Raw genomic sequence first — 17,897 nt, forward strand, 5'->3', positions numbered from 1 at the left:
AGCTGATCGTCCTTGCAGTGGCAGACCACATGTAACACCTGCACAGGATCGGTACATCTGAATATCACACCTGTGGGACAGGTACAGGATGGCAACAACAACTGCCCGAGTTACACCAGGAACGCACAATCCCTTCATCAGTGCTCAGACTGTCCGCAATAGGCTGAGAGAGGCTGGACTGAGGGCTTGTAGGCCTGTTGTAAGGCAGGTCCTCACCAGACATCACCGGCAACAACGTCGCCTATGGGCACAAACCCACCGTCACTGGACCAGACAGGACTGGCAAAAGTGCTCTTCACTGACGAGTCGCGGTTTTGTCTCACCAGGGGTGATGGTCGTATTCGCGTTTATCGTTGAAGGAATGAGCATTACACCGAGGCCTGTACTCTGGAGCGGGATCGGTTTGGAGGTGGAGGGTCCGTCATGGTCTGGGGCGGTTGTGTCACAGCATCATCGGACTGAGCTTGTTGTCATTGCAGGCATTCTCAACACTGTGCGTTAAAGGGAAGACATCCTCCTCCCTCATGTGGTACCCTTCCTGCAGGCTCATCCTGACATGACCCTCCAGCATGACAATGCCACCAGCCATACTGCTCGTTCTGTGCGTGATTTCCTGCAAGACAGGAATGTCAGTGTTCTGCCATGGCCAGCGAAGAGCCCGGATCTCAAATGCCATGAGCACGTCTGGGACCTGCTGGATCGGAGGGTGAGGGCTAGGGCCATTCCCCCCAGAAATGTCCGGGAACTTGCAGGTGCCTTGGTGGAAGAGTGGGGTAACATTTCACAGCGAGTCCATGAGATGCACTGCAGTACTTAATGCAGCTGGTGGCCACACCAGATACCCCCTTTGTTCATGGACACATTATTCAATTTCTGTTAGTCACATGTCTGTGGAACTTGTTCAGTTTATGTCTCAGTTGTTGAATCTTGTTATGTTCATACAAATATTTACACATGTTAAGTTTGCTGAAAATAAACGCAGTTGACGTGAGAGGACATTTCTTTTTTTGCTGAGTTTATATATAATAAACCACTCAACACACATATTTCTATGGACAGGAAAATCAGTACTAGTTTAGTAAGGGCATGGAGGACAAAATCAAGGATGCAAGATTAGTTAGGACTAGGAACGTTCTAATTTTGAGGTATAGTTGAAAATTCTTACATCATTGAAATTGAAATGCTTTCTTTTGAGGTGACACTAAATATGTTATAAAAACAAAAGTGCTGTGATGTTATTGGCAATACAAATTAGACCAGTTAGCAAAGCAAATTAATATGTTGGAAGCTTAAAAGAGAAAGTCATTCATTGTTATGATTACGTTCTAAAGAAGAGTGCATAACAAGTACAGAAAAAGCACAGCATAAATTATTCAATTTTTGAAAACTTTAATCAGTTTTTCTTTTTCTTAAACAAAAAAAGTATGTGGGTCAAAATAAATATAATATTTTGTCACAAGTGATGCAATGCCAGAAACAAACATATATTTTGGCTTTTGGGGTTTCTTTTTTGTTCCGTGTTGAAAAACATTAGCAATACATGATATTTTTTATTAAATTCGCTTTCAGTGTAACAATACATAATACAATTGCTTTATATTGCTTGCTCTTGTTGCAGTTTGTCTCTGCATTAGAGTGGCTGTGTGTGTCTGAGTCTGCAAGTGTACAGTATGTGTCTTTATGGGTACACATGCATGCAAGTTGGAGAATGTGTTAACATGTACAGTATATCTGCATTTTACAGTTGCTGAGTGGATGTGTGTGTCTGAGGGATATTTACCTGTTAACATACATGCATGGGTGTGTGCTGTATCAGTGCAGATGGTTATGAGTGTTCACACCACCATTCCCTGAAGCAGTGGGCTTCTTTCTCCTGGTGACTGTCGGATCAGAAGATTCCACAGCAGCATCGGCACAGACGTGATTCCAGAGCTGCCCATGCTGCCGCTTGTTGAGTCCTTCCTCAGTGGACGGTACTGCTTAAACCGCCTGGTTGGAAAACACAAGTTAGCTGGCATTCATTCTACAGTTTCAAAAAAAATAAGATTTGCATTATATTGTATAAGACCGCACATAATAATGGCATGGGATATTTTCTTTTTGGACCACTTTGTGTCAATACTTTTTGTGGATCATAAATCAATTTGGAGAAACCAGGAAGTGTGTGACTTTCATTGCATCATGCGACTTTTATGGTGGTTAGAACTGTCTTTCACTCACTTGTAGGTCAAAGCAATGGCACCAACAACACAGACAAGGACCATGACACCCAGAACCGCGGCCACAGTGCCTGCTGTGGAGGAGTTGGAGCCTGCAACCACAACACACAGTATGAGGAAGGTATGGTACAGTACACTCCACAGATCAGTGAAATTTAATATAAAACCGTTTTTTAAAGTTCATAAAGCTTTCTGTACAGTTGTTCGTTAATTTCACTCACCCACTGTCACACTGACTTTAGCACTGGCCACAGCCAGACTAACATCATTTGTCAGGGACACATTGATGCAGAACACTCCAGATTCGTTGAAAAACTGGCGAAGTATCATCTGACAATCTGGGGAGGGTGTCACGTTGTTACAAACGGTCTCCACAGGTGTGATGCAGTCTGCGGCCGAGATAATGGTGCACACTTCATTGGGCAGACTAAGCAAAGAGAAGGTGGAGATATAAAGTGCAGGGGATGGCAATGTTCAAAATGCAAATTTCAATAGAATGTGCACGGTCCCTTGGGTCCTGTCTCCACTGCTGGCTGGCTACTCACCTCCCCTGGCAGGTGATGGTCAGGTCCACAGCATTCTGTACCACCTCAGTGGCCAGAGACACCACGTTAGCCATCTGGGTGATCTCCACACTCTCAATACCCTCTGAGAAATTAGATTGATTGAGAGATCATTATCAGCAACCATCACCTGCATTGTACATCTCAGCTGCGACTGTATTGAAAATACATATACAGTATATGGACATATGTGTACTTACGAACGACATCCACTGAGGTCGAGAAGGAGCCGTAGCGGTAGATCATACAGTCGTCAGTCACTGTAAATTCCGGAACCTGCCTTTTAGCCACAACAAGAGCCACCTGTGTCTCTGTGCCTGCCTCTATCTCAGCCTCTGCTGCTACCTCACTCTCCACTGGAGCAGTCACTGCTGCTGGCGCTGAAGAAAACAAAGACACAGTAAGTTATTCATATTGTGAAATGGCTCAAATTATTGCTGAAGTGTTTTTGTTTATATATAGAATGAGTAAGTAACTAAGTAAGTGATCACCGGCAGTGTCGTCAGCTGCAACCTCATTCACAGTCTCTACGACCTCTGCCTCTAGCGCTGCCTCGGTCTCAAGAGCAGGTTCAGCTGGCACCACCTCCACCACAGCTGCAGCCTCTGTGTCGGCAGAAACAATGACGTTAGCAGCAGGGGCCACCATCTCAGCCTGGGCCACCTCTGTAGCAGCCGCAACCTCCACTCCAGTATCGGCAACTAAGGCCTCCTCCACCGTGGCAACAACGGTGTCTACGACTGGGATCTCTGGGAGGACTGTGGCCACCAGGTCCACTATGGCCTCCACTCCCTCTGCAACTGGAGCAACTGAAGCAGCAGCGTCGATGGCGGGCACATTTGCGGCTGTAGCCTCTACCACCGCGGTTTCAGCAGCTGCATCGGCCGAATCCGCAGCAGCTACCTCTTCAGTTGCTGGAGCGATGGGGGCAGTTGTGGCTCCCTCCACAGTGGCGGGGTCCTCAATGGCTGCAGCAGCCGTGTCTTCTGCTGTGGCATCGGCTTCTACTGCAGGGACAGCGGCATTGTCTTCTGTTGCCGAGACGACAGCTGGATCTTCTGCTGCTGGGACAACGGTGGCATCCTCTGCCACAGGGGCCACTGAGGCAACCACCTCCACTCCCTCTGAGGCGGTGCCTTCGGCTGCGGGTTCGGCTGTGGCATCGGCTGTGTCTGTGGTTTCGGCTGTGGCATCAGCTTCAGCTGCGGGTTCAGATGCGGCTGTCTCTTCGGCTGCGGCTGCATCATCGGCTACAACTGCTTCTGCAGCCTCAGCAGGGGCAACGTCAGAGGCGAGTAGATCCAGGGCGATGTCAGCTGGTGCTGCCCCTGGGGTGGAGACCACCACAACCACGGCAGGGGCGCCGGTCAAAACTGGTTGAAAACACAAAAACAAAGGCAACAAATGTAACTTACAACTGTTACGTATGTTATATGCACCGAATATGCATTGACTTTGGTAAAGGAAATATTGGATCAGATAAATGGATACGCTGTAAAATAGAAAATGATGTCTCTCACCAGTGGGGCTGGCAGCGGTGGGGTCTGCAGGTGTGTCACAGCCATTGGGGATGCTTGCCATCAGGACCACCTGAGGCCTGTAGGTGCCGGTGGTGAGGTACATGTGTGAGACCTGGCGCTCCCTGGAGATGAGGGTGCCGCTGTTGTCACCAAAGTCCCAGTTAAAGGTGACGTCTGAGGTGCTGAGGTACTGGCTGGGGTCGTGGAGGCTGATGCTGAAGGAAATGGCCCTGTTCTGGATGAATCTCTGGTCAGCCTGGTTCACATCATTAATTTGGGTCAGCGACACTGTGAAGGGGATCTGGTCTGGGGAGGCACAAGGCAAAGGCAAAACAGGTCAAGTTGATGTTGTGAAAGATTGTGAGAATAAATGCAAAATATTTCAAATGATCAATTGAAGTCAAATTAGGGTTGATTGATTTTCTGTTTAAAATAAGATTTTGTGCATTTAAATTTGGCAAGTGTTTCCTCTTGAACAGCTGCCCACCTGTGATGGAGAAGGTTGTGGAGGCATAGCCCAGAGGGATGAACTTGTCCTTGCCGCGGCAGTGGTAGATGACCACCTCCATGTTGTAAGAGCCTAGGGGCACATTGTCTGTGCCGATGGTGAGAGAGGAGGAGGGCCCGCCTGCCACCTGCCAGTAACGTCCTGGGATACAAAGCAGCAGTGGTTAGAAAACACAGCAACGGTTATAAAACTTAACTGAAAGGCCTGATGATCAAACCTTGAGTTGACAAAGCTCAGAAGAACAATAGCTGCTTTATTACTCCTTTCAACCCTCTTATCAAAGGAATGATTTCACAGTGTACACTGCGTACAGCTTTGTAAATACCAGAAAGCATTGGGTTATTGTGTTAGCACTTTCTCACATGAATGTCTGTAAATTAAAGAGCTGTTTTTACCCCATGTCTTCCACACAAACACGTAGTGGGGTTTCATGTCTGCGGTTCCAGTGAAGGGGGTGCCATCAGGGAAGACTCCACTGTACTCTCCTGAAGGACCAGAGACCTTGTCGGGGTACACAGCCTGGCCCTGACGGTACTGTGTTCCTGTAGGAGAAGAGGACCACACCCAGTTCAACATAAAAAGGTTAGGGACACTAGAAAAAGACTGTAGGCCTATACGACCAACAAAAAACTGTGGGGTCGATGGTATGGTATCGTTGTTGAATTTGAAAGGAGAGCTCACCATTGACAGTGCAGTTACGCGCCCACACCACCTGTCCATCAGGACGTGCTTTCTGGTTCGATGGGAAGCGAAGGTTGATGTTAAAGGTTGCCTTTGAGCCAGTCAGGATGGGTGCATCGTTTTTCACATTGAATGTAACTTCTCCACCTGGTGACAGAAAGTGATAAATACATCAATAGAAAGTGGTAAACGTTTCAATATACGTTCATTGGTCTATAAAAACGTGCAGTAAAGTGAGAACGCACCAGTCCAACAGTCTCTGTATCGGGAGTCCCCATCTTTCCACTCTGGATACATCCGTGAGTTCCATGAGCGGTAGCGTGTGAAACGTGTTTTAGGCTCTGAAAAAAGAAAGGGATGAAGTTTTAGGGTACTTCTTCTCCCATTCTCCTAATTGAAACAATGTTTTTGTTGATCACACTTTGACATATAGTGAACTACTTCTACTACATTCATATTAATCCTATTATTGAGGTTTTATAAGTTATGTAACATCTCCAGTGGCAGTGGGTTCCTAGTTCCCAGTTGACCATTGCACAATTAAATCTGGATGTAAATCTGAGGTTGAACATTTAATTTGATTAGGACTTTGCTATTGTCTAGACATTGGTCAGGAACAAGATCATGGCACCCAGAACTCATTACCTACCATGCTAATTAATTAGCATTTACTTTTATAATGTCCATTCGGTGAATGTCATGCACAAATCTACTACTCAGACCTGGAATCTTTATAACCCTGGCTCAAATGCTTATTGAAAATGTTGACACAATTTCTACTTTTCCTAAATCTATTTATCTCCAAACCTACAGTATCTGACCCTTCCTTACTGAAAATACAATCATAACTATTCCATTTTATGACCATATGATTATACGTTGAAGTGTTCTCTGCCCTGTTGCCTACCCAGGGTAGAGGAAAAGTTATCATCATAACGTTACAGTTTGGCATATGGGTGCAAGATGGGATGTGGACAAAGACATTTACCAACATTTTACTGAAAGAAGGATCAAAAATAGTTATTTGAGGGAGTAGTTAGCGGTGGTGGGTAGTTCAGGTATTTCATTGATGGTTGTGGAAGGGGGAGGAGTGAACGAGGTGGAGGTTCCAGGCGGTGTGAGTCACACGGCCCCTGCAATCCCTGTCAATCCCTTTCATGTGACTGTCAGTTGAGCACAGGCAGCCGTAATCCCAAATGCTGGAATGAGGGGAGCCTCTGTGGAGTTCAGACATCAGGGCAACCTTACTCTGCTACTGCTGTGCGTGTGTTTGTGTGTGCATGTCACACATGCAAGTGTGTGTGCGAGTGTGTGTTATATGACTGAAATCGGGATGATGTATCATAAGGTGCAAGTTCAGGATTTAGGAAACCGCAACAACTACATTATCTTCTGTTATTATGAGCCCCTTGTATTCCCATTGGCATAATACAGTCCTATCATACTCAGCTTCAACAATCTTAGGAATGCATCCTCTAAAATAACTAATTCATAATGACAAGCCTTAATATCGTTATCATGTGCAGTCATTAAATCAGATAGTCACACTTCAAACTAATTGCCAATGAAAAGACCGATATCTCCAACCAAGTTAACCAAGTTAATTACAGTTTGTGGTTTGGTTTGGATATCCATCAGATGCAACACATTGGTAGATAATACACTTTGAACCTCATGATTGATAGTGAAACACCAACTTTAGTACTAATGTTCCCTCAGGGAAAAATATAGTTATTCTATTCTATTGTTGAGAGCTGAGAATTTTAGGGTTTGGAGACCAAATTGGCATGTGATTGTGTTATTCTTGATTACAAGCATGTAATCTGTGGCCCACTCTGTCAGTAGTTATTAGACATGCTATTCTACTGTATATTACACAGTGGCTGAATTCTTGCTAATGTGAGATTAATGTAGACAAGGCACGCAAATGAGAGATTTTTTGGTCTACAGAATTTCACATTTGATTAATCACCAAATGTACTACCAAACTTAAGTGCATGATGAGCTCATATCAAAGCATAATGTGCATTTACTCAGGATTTTCTTTATGAAATTCTCCACACTTTAAAGCTGAACTGACCTGCACAAAATGATGGTGTTATTTATAAGATTATACTGGTATACTATGCTCTTTTGAAAATGTTGTAATTACAGACACTGGCAGTCCTGTAAATTCACCAGGTATTGAAACGTTTTGCTATATGCAGATATTTATAGAGTATATATGCAGTGTATTGAGGAGGCAGTAATGCATAGATTATTATTAATCCTGTTCAATGGCAATGCTCAACCTATAGCAAAATATGTAACACCATATTCCAAAGTTCAGGCTTTAGAGCTCAGTTTCTATAAAGACCCTCAGAATAAAGGAAACCATTAAAAAAACTAAGATCAAGATATTATATCACTTAACAATATGAGGGAGACCACTTACTCGCTTTTACTTACATTTGTTTTGCTTGTCCAAGTTCCATTAGTGTGTAAACAACCATACAATGAGTTGTTATTGTTTCTCAATAATATGATGATTGACAGATCCTCAGACAAGTTATATCATATGTATTGATTAGTCAAATGTAAGAGTTTTTGAAATACAAAACATGCAATTAGTTTATATAATGGGGAAATATAGAACAAACTTTTCACTACTAAAAGGGATTGTTTGCAGAAATGTCATTGCTCAGTGAGTATCTCTTCCATTATTTCAATTAATCCTACCTCAGCCCCATCTCCCCTCCAACACTGCACATAACTCAAGAAAGAGGGGATGGAGCAACCAGTGTTTTATCAAATAGTCATTTAGAAAGTAATACATATATACTCACTTGCTTCTAAAGCTGCTGATGAGATAGCCAACACCAGTACCGCCAGTAAAGTCCTCATTGTGCGTGGTTGTGTGTCCTTCTTTCTCTGCCCAGTTCCTAACCCTCGTCCTAGTCTTAAAAACCCAACAACACACCTCCCAGAGAGACTTGTGGTAGGATTTCTGATTCCCTATAAGAGAGTCGGACCCTTAATTACCATAAACTTGCCTCTCACCCCTGATCATAGAGGAGGCTACAAACCAGCCCCCTCCCACTATAATCAACTGTGTGAATAGACAGACACACTTTGTTAGCAATGCTACTATGTTTTCGAATGTTTTATTGGATAATTACAGTAGCTAAAAGGATTAACCTTAACGTAGTGTTACCATCAATACAGAAAACATATTTCCACATGTCAGACTGTATTTAAAAAAAGCATCAGTAATGCTATCTTTGCACTGGATAAAGATGAGGCATAAAACTCTTTCATTTATTTTGAAGAACTGAGGAAATTATCCGATTTCGGACATATAATTTTCTCCAACAAGTACAGAATGATAGTTTTCCCATTTTCATAAGACAGTGGGAACCTTATGGAATTAGTGGCCTAGTGGTTGTGATAGAAAAACGCTAAAATCTAACTTTATTGGTCGCCTACACAGATTTGCAGATTTTACATTTTGGTAATTTAGCAGACGCTCTTATCCAGAGCGACTTACAGGAGCAATTAGGGTTAAGGGCACGCCCTTGCTCAAGGGCACGTCGACAGATTTTTCACCTATTAGGCTTGGGCATTCGAACCAGCGACCTTTCAGTTATTGGCCCAACGCTCTTAACCGCTAGGCTACCAGATGTTATCGCAGTTGCAGCAAAATGCTTTCTAGCTCCAACAGCGCAGTAACATCTAGCAATACAATACATACATAATCCAAAAAGTTACAAAATATCAGTAATATCAGAACGAGCAATGTCAAAGTCCAGACTATAAATAGAAATAGAAATGGTGTGTATTGACAGTATGGACAGTTTATGAATAGAAAATATGTGTACAGCAGTAGTTATATAGGATGAGCCATGACTAGAATACAGTATATACATATAAAGTGGGTAAAAAAGTGTATTGGTCCTGGCTTTGATACACCTGTACGGTCTCCGTCTACTAGATGGTAGCAGGGTGAACAGGCCGTGGCTCGGGTGGCTAAGGTCCTTGATGATCTTCTAGGCCTTCCTATGACACCGGGTGCTGTAGATGTCCTGGAGGGCAGGGTGTGTGCCCCTGGTGATGCTTTGGGCTGACCGCACCACCCCCTGTAGAGCACAGGAGGTTGGTGGCACCTTAATTGGGGGAGGACGGGCTCATAGTAATGGCTGGAACGGAATAAATGGAATGGTATTGAACTCATCACACACATGGTTTCCATGTGTTTGATACCATCCCATTCACTCCATTCCAGCCATTATTATGAGCCATCCTCCCCTCAGCAGCCTCATGCGCTGAAGAGCCATGCGGTTGTGGGCGGTGCAGTTGCCGTACCAGGCGGTGATGCAGCCCGACAGAATACTGTTGATGTTGCATCTGTAGAAGTTCGTGAGGGTCTTGCCGAATTTCTTCTGCTGAGGTTGAAGAGGCACTGTTGCACCTTATTCACCATGGTGTCAGTGTGGTGGGACCATTTCAGGTCCTTGGTGATGTGCACGTCAAGGAACTTGAAGCTTTTGACCCTCTCCACTGTGGCCCCGTCGATGCTCTCTCTGCTGTTGTAGGCTCGGGCCTAATTTATGTGTTCTCTGTCACCTGTAGCAGCATGGAAAATGGTCCATGAACGAAAGGACAATGCCTTCCCCCTCTGAGGGGCCAAAATGCATCTCTCTGTTATAGTATCCAGAGGACTGACTATTGAGTGTGATAGAATAATACTATATTATCCATGTTTGGTATCTATCTGAAACTTGTTCACTGAGGATAACTCTGATGCTATCTATATGGATGTATGATCTCTGTGGTGACTTGTATCTTTACAGGGTGAACTCTAAATTACTCTCAAGGAGGTTCTATTGTCCTCTCAGGAATTCTGTCTAATTTACAGTGGTCTCATCCCCCATCCCCCCCCTGTGGAGATTGGGCCTTTCTGGTCTGGTTACACTGTAAACTTGGTATAGTTTGATTGGTCAAAGGTAGTTGGTTTTGGGTTGAAAGATTACACCTTCAGATGTTATAAATGGAATTAAATGCCTTGTTCTCTCTCTTATCCTGTATCCAGCAATGGAGGAAGGTTGTATGATCAATTCTCATTTCTTAGGTCTGGCCTAGTAAGCGTCTTTGTTCATGCTTTGTCTTCTAAGTTAACCTTAGGATCTATATGCCTAGAAGTATGGTTTGTAATGCTTGTTAATACTTATAACTTAAGCTTTATGCCTCCATTCATTGTACAATGTTATTAAATACAGTGGGGAAAAAAAGTATTTAGTCAGCCACCAATTGTGCAAGTTCTCCCACTTAAAAAGATGAGAGAGGCCTGTAATTTTCATCATAGGTACACGTCAACTATGACAGACAAAATGAGAAAAAAAAATCCAGAAAATCACATTGTAGGATTTTTAATGAATTTATTTGCAAATTATGGTGGTAAATAAGTATTTGGTCAATAACAAAAGTTTCTCAATACTTTGTTATATACCCTTTGTTGGCAATGACACAGGTCAAACGTTTTCTGTAAGTCTTCACAAGGTTTTCACACACTGTTGCTGGCATTTTGGCCCATTCCTCCATGCAGATCTCCTCTAGAGCAGTGATGTTTTGGGGCTGTCGCTGGGCAACACGGACTTTCAACTCCCTCCAAAGATTTTCTATGGGGTTAAGATCTGGAGACTGGCTAGGCCACTCCAGGACCTTGAAAAAATCCAGAAAATCACATTGTAGGAATTTTAATGAATTTATTTGCAAATTATGGTGGAAAATAAGTATTTGGTCACCTACAAACAAGCAAGATTTCTGGCTCTCACAGACCTGTAACTTCTTCTTTAAGAGGCTCCTCTGTCCTTCACTCGTTACCTGTATTAATGGCACCTGTTTGAACTTGTTATCAGTATAAAAGACACCTGTCCACAACCTCAAACAGTTACACTCCAAACTCCACTATGGCCAAGACCAAAGAGCTGTCAAAGGACACCAGAAACAAAATTGTAGACCTGAACCAGGCTGGGAAGACTGAATCTGCAATAGGTAAGCAGCTTGGTTTGAAGAAATCAACTGTGGGAGCAATTATTAGGAAATGGAAGACATACACTGATAATCTCCCTCGATCTGGGGCTCCACGCAAGATCTCACCCCGTGGGGTCAAAATGATCACAAGAACGGTGAGCAAAAATCCCAGAACCACACGGGGGGACCTAGTGAATGACCTGCAGAGAGCTGGGACCAAAGTAACAAAGCCTACCATCAGTAACACACTACGCCGCCAGGGACTCAAATCCTGCAGTGCCAGACGTGTCCCCCTGCTTAAGCTAGTACATGTCCAGGCATGTCTGAAGTTTGCTAGAGTGCATTTGGATGATCCAGAAGAGGATTGGGAGAATGTCATATGGTCAGATGAAAACAAAATAGAACTTTTTGGTAAAAACTCAACTTGTCGTGTTTGGAGGACAAAGAATGCTGAGTTGCATCCAAAGAACACCATACCTACTGTGAAGCATGGGGGTGGAAACATCATGCTTTGGGGCTGTTTTTCTGCAAAGGGACCAGGACGACTGATCCGTGTAAAGGAAAGAATGAATGGGGCCATGTATCGTGAGATTTTGAGTGAAAACCTTCCATCAGCAAGGGCATTGAAGATGAAACGTGGCTGGGTCTTTCAGCATGACAATGATCCCAAACACACCGCCCGGGCAACGAAGGAGTGGCTTCGTAAGAAGCATTTCAAGGTCCTGGAGTGGCCTAGCCAGTCTCCAGATCTCAACCCCATAGAAAATCTTTGGAGGGAGTTGAAAGTGTGTGTTGCCCAGCGACAGCCCCAAAACATCACTGCTCTAGAGGAGATCTGCATGGAGGAAAGGGCCAAAATACCAGCAACAGTGTATGAAAACCTTGTGAAGACTTACAGAAAACGTTTGACCTGTGTCATTGCCAACAAAGGGTATATAACAAAGTATTGAGAAACTTTTGTTATTGACCAAATACTTATTTTCCACCATAATTTGCAAATAAATTCATAAAAAATCCTACATTTTTTTTTCTCATTTTGTCTGTCATAGTTGACGTGTACCTATGATGAAAATTACAGGCCTCTCTCATCTTTTTAAGTGGGAGAACTTGCACAATTGGTGGCTGACTAAATACTTTTTTCCCCCACTGTATCTGCCTTTGATATAGAGAATTCTTGCTAGTCAATGTCAACTCATTGCCTAATGCTTGAGAGTATATTTTATTATCTTTATGGAGTCAGATAAACATTTTAATAGGCTAATTGCTTAGTCTTATTACAAGTCACATGCAAGGTATCTATAATATCATATATACTGTATATACACATGTAAAATATTACTACCCACTACACTATCTCCTATAGTCCACGATCAGAGAGGGAGGAGATGTGAGGTTCTGGTCAGGCTTAGGCGGCGAGCAAACCATCCACCACTTCCGAGTATTGTACTCGCTAACATTCAGTCCCTGGACAATATAGTAGACGAGCTCAGGGCGAGGATCTCCTTTCAGAGAGACAAAAGGGACTGTAACAAACTCTGTTTGACGAAATCATGAATCTCTGCAGATATAATGTCCCCGTCCATACAGCCAGCGGGGTTCTCCATACATTGCGCGGACAGAAAGAAAGAACTCTCCGGGAAAAACAAAAGTGGAGGGGTATGTCTCATGATTAACAACTCATGGTGTGATTGTGGTAACGTACAGCAACTCAAGTCCTTTTGTTATCCCGATCTGGAATACTTCACCATCAAATTTCAACCGCATTACCTCCTGAGATAATTGTCTTTGGTTATTGTCACTGCCATGTATATTCCACACCAAACCAACACTGTGACGGCTTTAAAGGAACTACACTGGACTTTGTGCAAACTGTAAACCGCATATCTTGAGGCCGCATTTACTGTACCTGGGGACTTTAAAAAAGGAAATCTCGAAATTCTACCAACACATCTCCTGTGCTACACGCGGAGAGAATGCGCTTGACCATTGATATTCTCCCTTCCAGGATGGCTACAAGGCCCTCTCCCACCCCCCTTTGGAAAATCAGATCACACCTCCATCCTGCTCCTATAGGCAGAAACTTAGACAGGAAGCACCCATGGTAAGGACTGTTCAACGTTGGTCTGATCAATCGGAATCAATGCTTCAGGATTGTTTTGATCACGCAGACTGGGAAATGTTCTGGGTCGCCTCTGGGAATAGTATTGACGTATACACTGACTCGGTGACTGGTTTCGTAAAGAACTGAATAGAGGGTGTTGTTCCTACTGTTAATGATTAGAACTTACCCAAACCAAAAACGATGGATAGATGGCAGTATTCACGCAAAACTGAAAGCGCGAACTACCGCATTTAATCACGTAAAGGTGACTGGGAATATCGACGTATACAAACAGACCAGCTATGACCTCTGTAAGGCAATCAAAGAGGCAAAACGACAATACAGGGACAAAGTGGAGTCGCAATACAACGGCTCAGACACAAGACGCATGTGGCAGGGACTCCAGAAAATCATGGATAATAAAGGGAAAGCCAGCCACGTCCCGGACACCGACGCCTCACTCCCGGACAGGCTAAACACCTTCGCCCACTTCGAAGAAAACAACACAGAGCCGCCGATGTGGGCCCTCACCGCTCACGAGGACTGTGTGCTCCCAATCTCCGTGGCCGAAGCGAGTAAGACATTCAAGCATGTTAACCCTCCGGCTTGCAAGGCTGCCGGGCCAGACAGCATCCCAAGCTGTATCCTAAGAGCATGTGAAGACCAGCTGGCTGGAGTGTTTACAGACATATTAAATCTCTCCCTATCCCAGTCTATGTGTCCCCACTTGCTTCAAGATATCCAATATATTCCTGTACCCAAGAAAGTGAGGTAACTGAACTAAATGCCTATCGCCCCCTAGCACTCACTTCTGTCATCATGCTGAGAGGCTAGTTAAGGACCATATCACTTCCACCTTACCCAACACACTAGACCCACTACAATTTGCATACCGCCCCAACAGATCCATGGACGACGCAATGGCCATTGCACTGCACACTGCCCTATCCCACCTGGACAAGAGGAATACCTATGTGAGAATGCTGTTCATTGACTCCAGCTCAGCCTTCAACACCATATTGCCCTCCAAGCTCATCACTAAGCTCAGGGCCCTGGGTCTGAACCCCTCCCTGTGCAACTGGGTCCTGGACTTCCTGACGGGCCAACCCCAGGTGGTGAAACTAAGCAACAACACCTCCGCCACACTGATCCTCAACACGGGGGCCCCACAGGGGTGTGTGCTCAGCCCTCTCCTGTACTCCCTGTTTATCCATGACTGCATGGCTATGCACGTCTCCAACTCAATATCAAGTTTGCTGATGACAACAGTGGTAGGCCTGATTACCAACAACGCTGAGACAGCCCCATGTAGGAGGTGAGATCCCTGGTGGAGTGGTGGCAGGAAAATAACCTCTCCCTCAACGTCAACAAAACGAAGGAGCTGACCGTGGACTACAGGAGACAGCAGAGAGCACGCCCCCCATCCACATCGACGGGCAACAGTGTAGAGGGTCAAAAGCTTCAAATTCCTCGCCGTGCACATCACTGAGGACCTGAAATGGTCCCTCCACACCAACACCGTGGTGAAGAAGGTGTAACAGCGCGTCTTCAACCTCAGGAGGCTGAAGAAATTCAGCTTGGCCCCTAACACCGTAACAAACTTCTACAGATGCACCATCGAGAGCATTCTGTTGGGCTGTATCACCGCCTGGTACAGCAACTGCACCGCCCGCAACCGCAGGGCTCTCCAGAGGGTGGTGCCCTCCAGGACATCTACGGCACCCAGTGTCACAGGTTAACAGTGTCACAGGAATGGCTTTAGAATAAGAATGTGAAAGTCCTTGAGTGGCCCAGCCAAAGCCCAGACTTGAATCCCATTGAAAATCTGTGGAAAGATTGCTGTTCACCACCGCTCCCCATCTAACTTGACAGAGCTTGAGAAAGTCTACAAGGAAGAATGGGAGAAGATCCCCAAATCCAGATATGCAAAGCTGATACAGAAATACCCAAGACGATGCAAAGCTTTAATCAACGCCAAAGGTGCTTCTACAAAGTATTGACTCAGGGGTGTGAATACTGTATTTAATTTTAAATACATTTGCAAAAATTTCTAAAAACATGTTTTCACTTTGTCATTATGGGGTATTGTGTGTAGATAGGTGAGTGAAAATACACTGCTCAAAAAAATAAAGGGAACACTTAAACAACACAATGTAACTCCAAGTCAATCACACTTCTGTGAAATCAAACTGTCCACTTAGGAAGCAACACTGATTGACAATACATTTCACATGCTGTTGTGCAAATGGAATAGACAACAGGTGGAAATTATAGGCAATTAGCAAGACACCCCCAAAAAGAAGTGGTTCTGCAGGTAGTGACCACAGACCACTTCTCAGTTCCTATGCTTCCTGGCTGATGTTTTGGTCACTTTTGAATGCTGGCGGTGCTTTCACTCTAGTAGTAGCATGATACTTTCTCACTTTCATTATTCACGATTCATTCAGGATTATCCGTAATCATGGTAGCATACACATTAATGGAGAAGTGTTTAGAAACATTCTATTCTTATTTACATTAAAAGTGACTCCAAAATGACACATTATTTAGCATTAATTTATATTGGGCACAAAATACTCTGAAACACAACCAAAACAAACAGCAAATGCATCCAACAAATTTGTAGAGTCACAAGCTTGATGTAATCATTGCGTGCTAGGAATATGGGACCAAATACCAAACTTTTGACAACTTTATTACACAGTGTAATAAAGGGGGGGGAGGGGGGGGGACGACTGACTATGTACAAAAAGTGCTGTAATTTCTTAAACAGTTCACCCGATATGGATGAAAATACCCTCAAATTAAAGCTGACAGTCTGCACTTTACCCTCAGTCATTGCATCATTTCAAATCCAAAGTGCTGGAGTACAGAGCCAAAACAACATAAATATGTGTCACTGTCCCGATACTTTTGGAGCTCACTGTATAAGTAGGAAAAAGGTATGCACAGCAGTAGTTATATAGGATGAGCTACAGTGCCTTCAGAAAGTATTCATACCCCTTGACTTATTCCACATTGTTGTGTTAAAGTCTGAATTCCAAATTGATTAAATATACACTGCTCAAAAAAATAAAGGGAACACTTAAACAACACATCCTAGATCTGAATGAATGAAATAATCTTATTAAATACTTTTTTCTTTACATAGTTGAATGTGCTGACAACAAAATCACACAAAAATTATCAATGGAAATCAAATTTATCAACCCATGGGGGTCTGGATTTGGAGTCACCCTCAAAATTAAAGTGGAAAACCACACTACAGGCTGATCCAACTTTGATGTAATGTCCTTAAAACAAGTCAAAATGAGGCTCAGTAGTGTGTGTGGCCTCCACGTGCCTGTATGACCTCCCTACAACGCCTGGGCATGCTCCTGATGAGGTGGCGGATGGTCTCCTGAGGGATCTCCTCCCAGACCTGGACTAAAGCATCCGCCAACTCCTGGACAGTCTGTGGTGCAACGTGGCGTTGGTGGATGGAGCGAGACATGATGTCCCAGATGTGCTCAATTGGATTCAGGTCTGGGGAACGGGCGGGCCAGTCCATAGCATCAATGCCTTCCTCTTGCAGGAACTGCTGACACACTCCAGCCACATGAGGTCTAGCATTGTCTTGCATTAGGAGGAACCCAGGGCCAACCGCACCAGCATATGGTCTCACAAGGGGTCTGAGGATCTCATCTCGGTACCTAATGGCAGTCAGGCTACCTCTGGCGAGCACATGGAGGGCTGTGCGGCCCCCCAAAGAAATGCCACCCCACACCATGACTGACCCACCGCCAAACCGGTCATGCTGGAGGATGTTGCAGGCAGCAGAACGTTCTCCATGGCGTCTCCAGACTCTGTCACGTCTGTCACATGTGCTCAGTGTGAACCTGCTTTCATCTGTGAAGAGCACAGGGCGCCAGTGGCGAATTTGCCAATCTTGGTGTTCTCTGGCAAATGCCAAACGTCCTGCACGGTGTTGGGCTGTAAGCACAACCCCCACCTGTGGACGTTGGGCCCTCATACCACCCTCATGGAGTCTGTTTCTGACCGTTTGAGCAGACACATGCACATTTGTGGCCTGCTGGAGGACATTTTGCAGGGCTCTGGCAGTGCTCCTCCTGCTCCTGCTTGCACAAAGGCGGAGGTAGCGGTCCTGCTGCTGGGTTGTTGCCCTCCTACGGCCTCCTCCACATCTCCTGATGTACTGGCCTGTCTCCTGGTAGCGCCTCCATGCTCTGGACACTACGCTGACAGACACAGCAAACCTTCTTGCCACAGCTCGCATTGATGTGCCATCCTGGACGA

At 44.6% G+C, this 17,897-nt stretch overlaps 1 protein-coding gene across 1 annotated transcript; it reads right to left on the reverse strand.

The window, feature by feature from the left end:
• Positions 1-1,374: 1,374 nt before the first annotated feature.
• On the reverse strand, positions 1,375-8,374 carry LOC311138217 (melanocyte protein PMEL-like; the record flags this gene model as incomplete). Its single annotated transcript, XM_084172891.1, has 12 exons — positions 1,375-1,989; positions 2,221-2,311; positions 2,441-2,646; positions 2,765-2,867; positions 2,983-3,162; positions 3,274-4,155; positions 4,303-4,608; positions 4,790-4,951; positions 5,206-5,352; positions 5,492-5,638; positions 5,737-5,832; positions 8,317-8,374. 12 exons carry the CDS (start codon positions 8,372-8,374, stop codon positions 1,836-1,838), a joined length of 2,532 nt encoding a protein of 843 aa, XP_084029017.1. The 3' UTR covers positions 1,375-1,835.
• Between the last annotated feature and the right edge of the window lie 9,523 nt (positions 8,375-17,897).

The sequence above is a fragment of the Coregonus lavaretus genome (genome assembly GCF_964263955.1).
Source record: "Coregonus lavaretus genome assembly, chromosome: 12".
Classification (NCBI taxonomy): Eukaryota; Metazoa; Chordata; class Actinopteri; order Salmoniformes; family Salmonidae; genus Coregonus; species Coregonus lavaretus.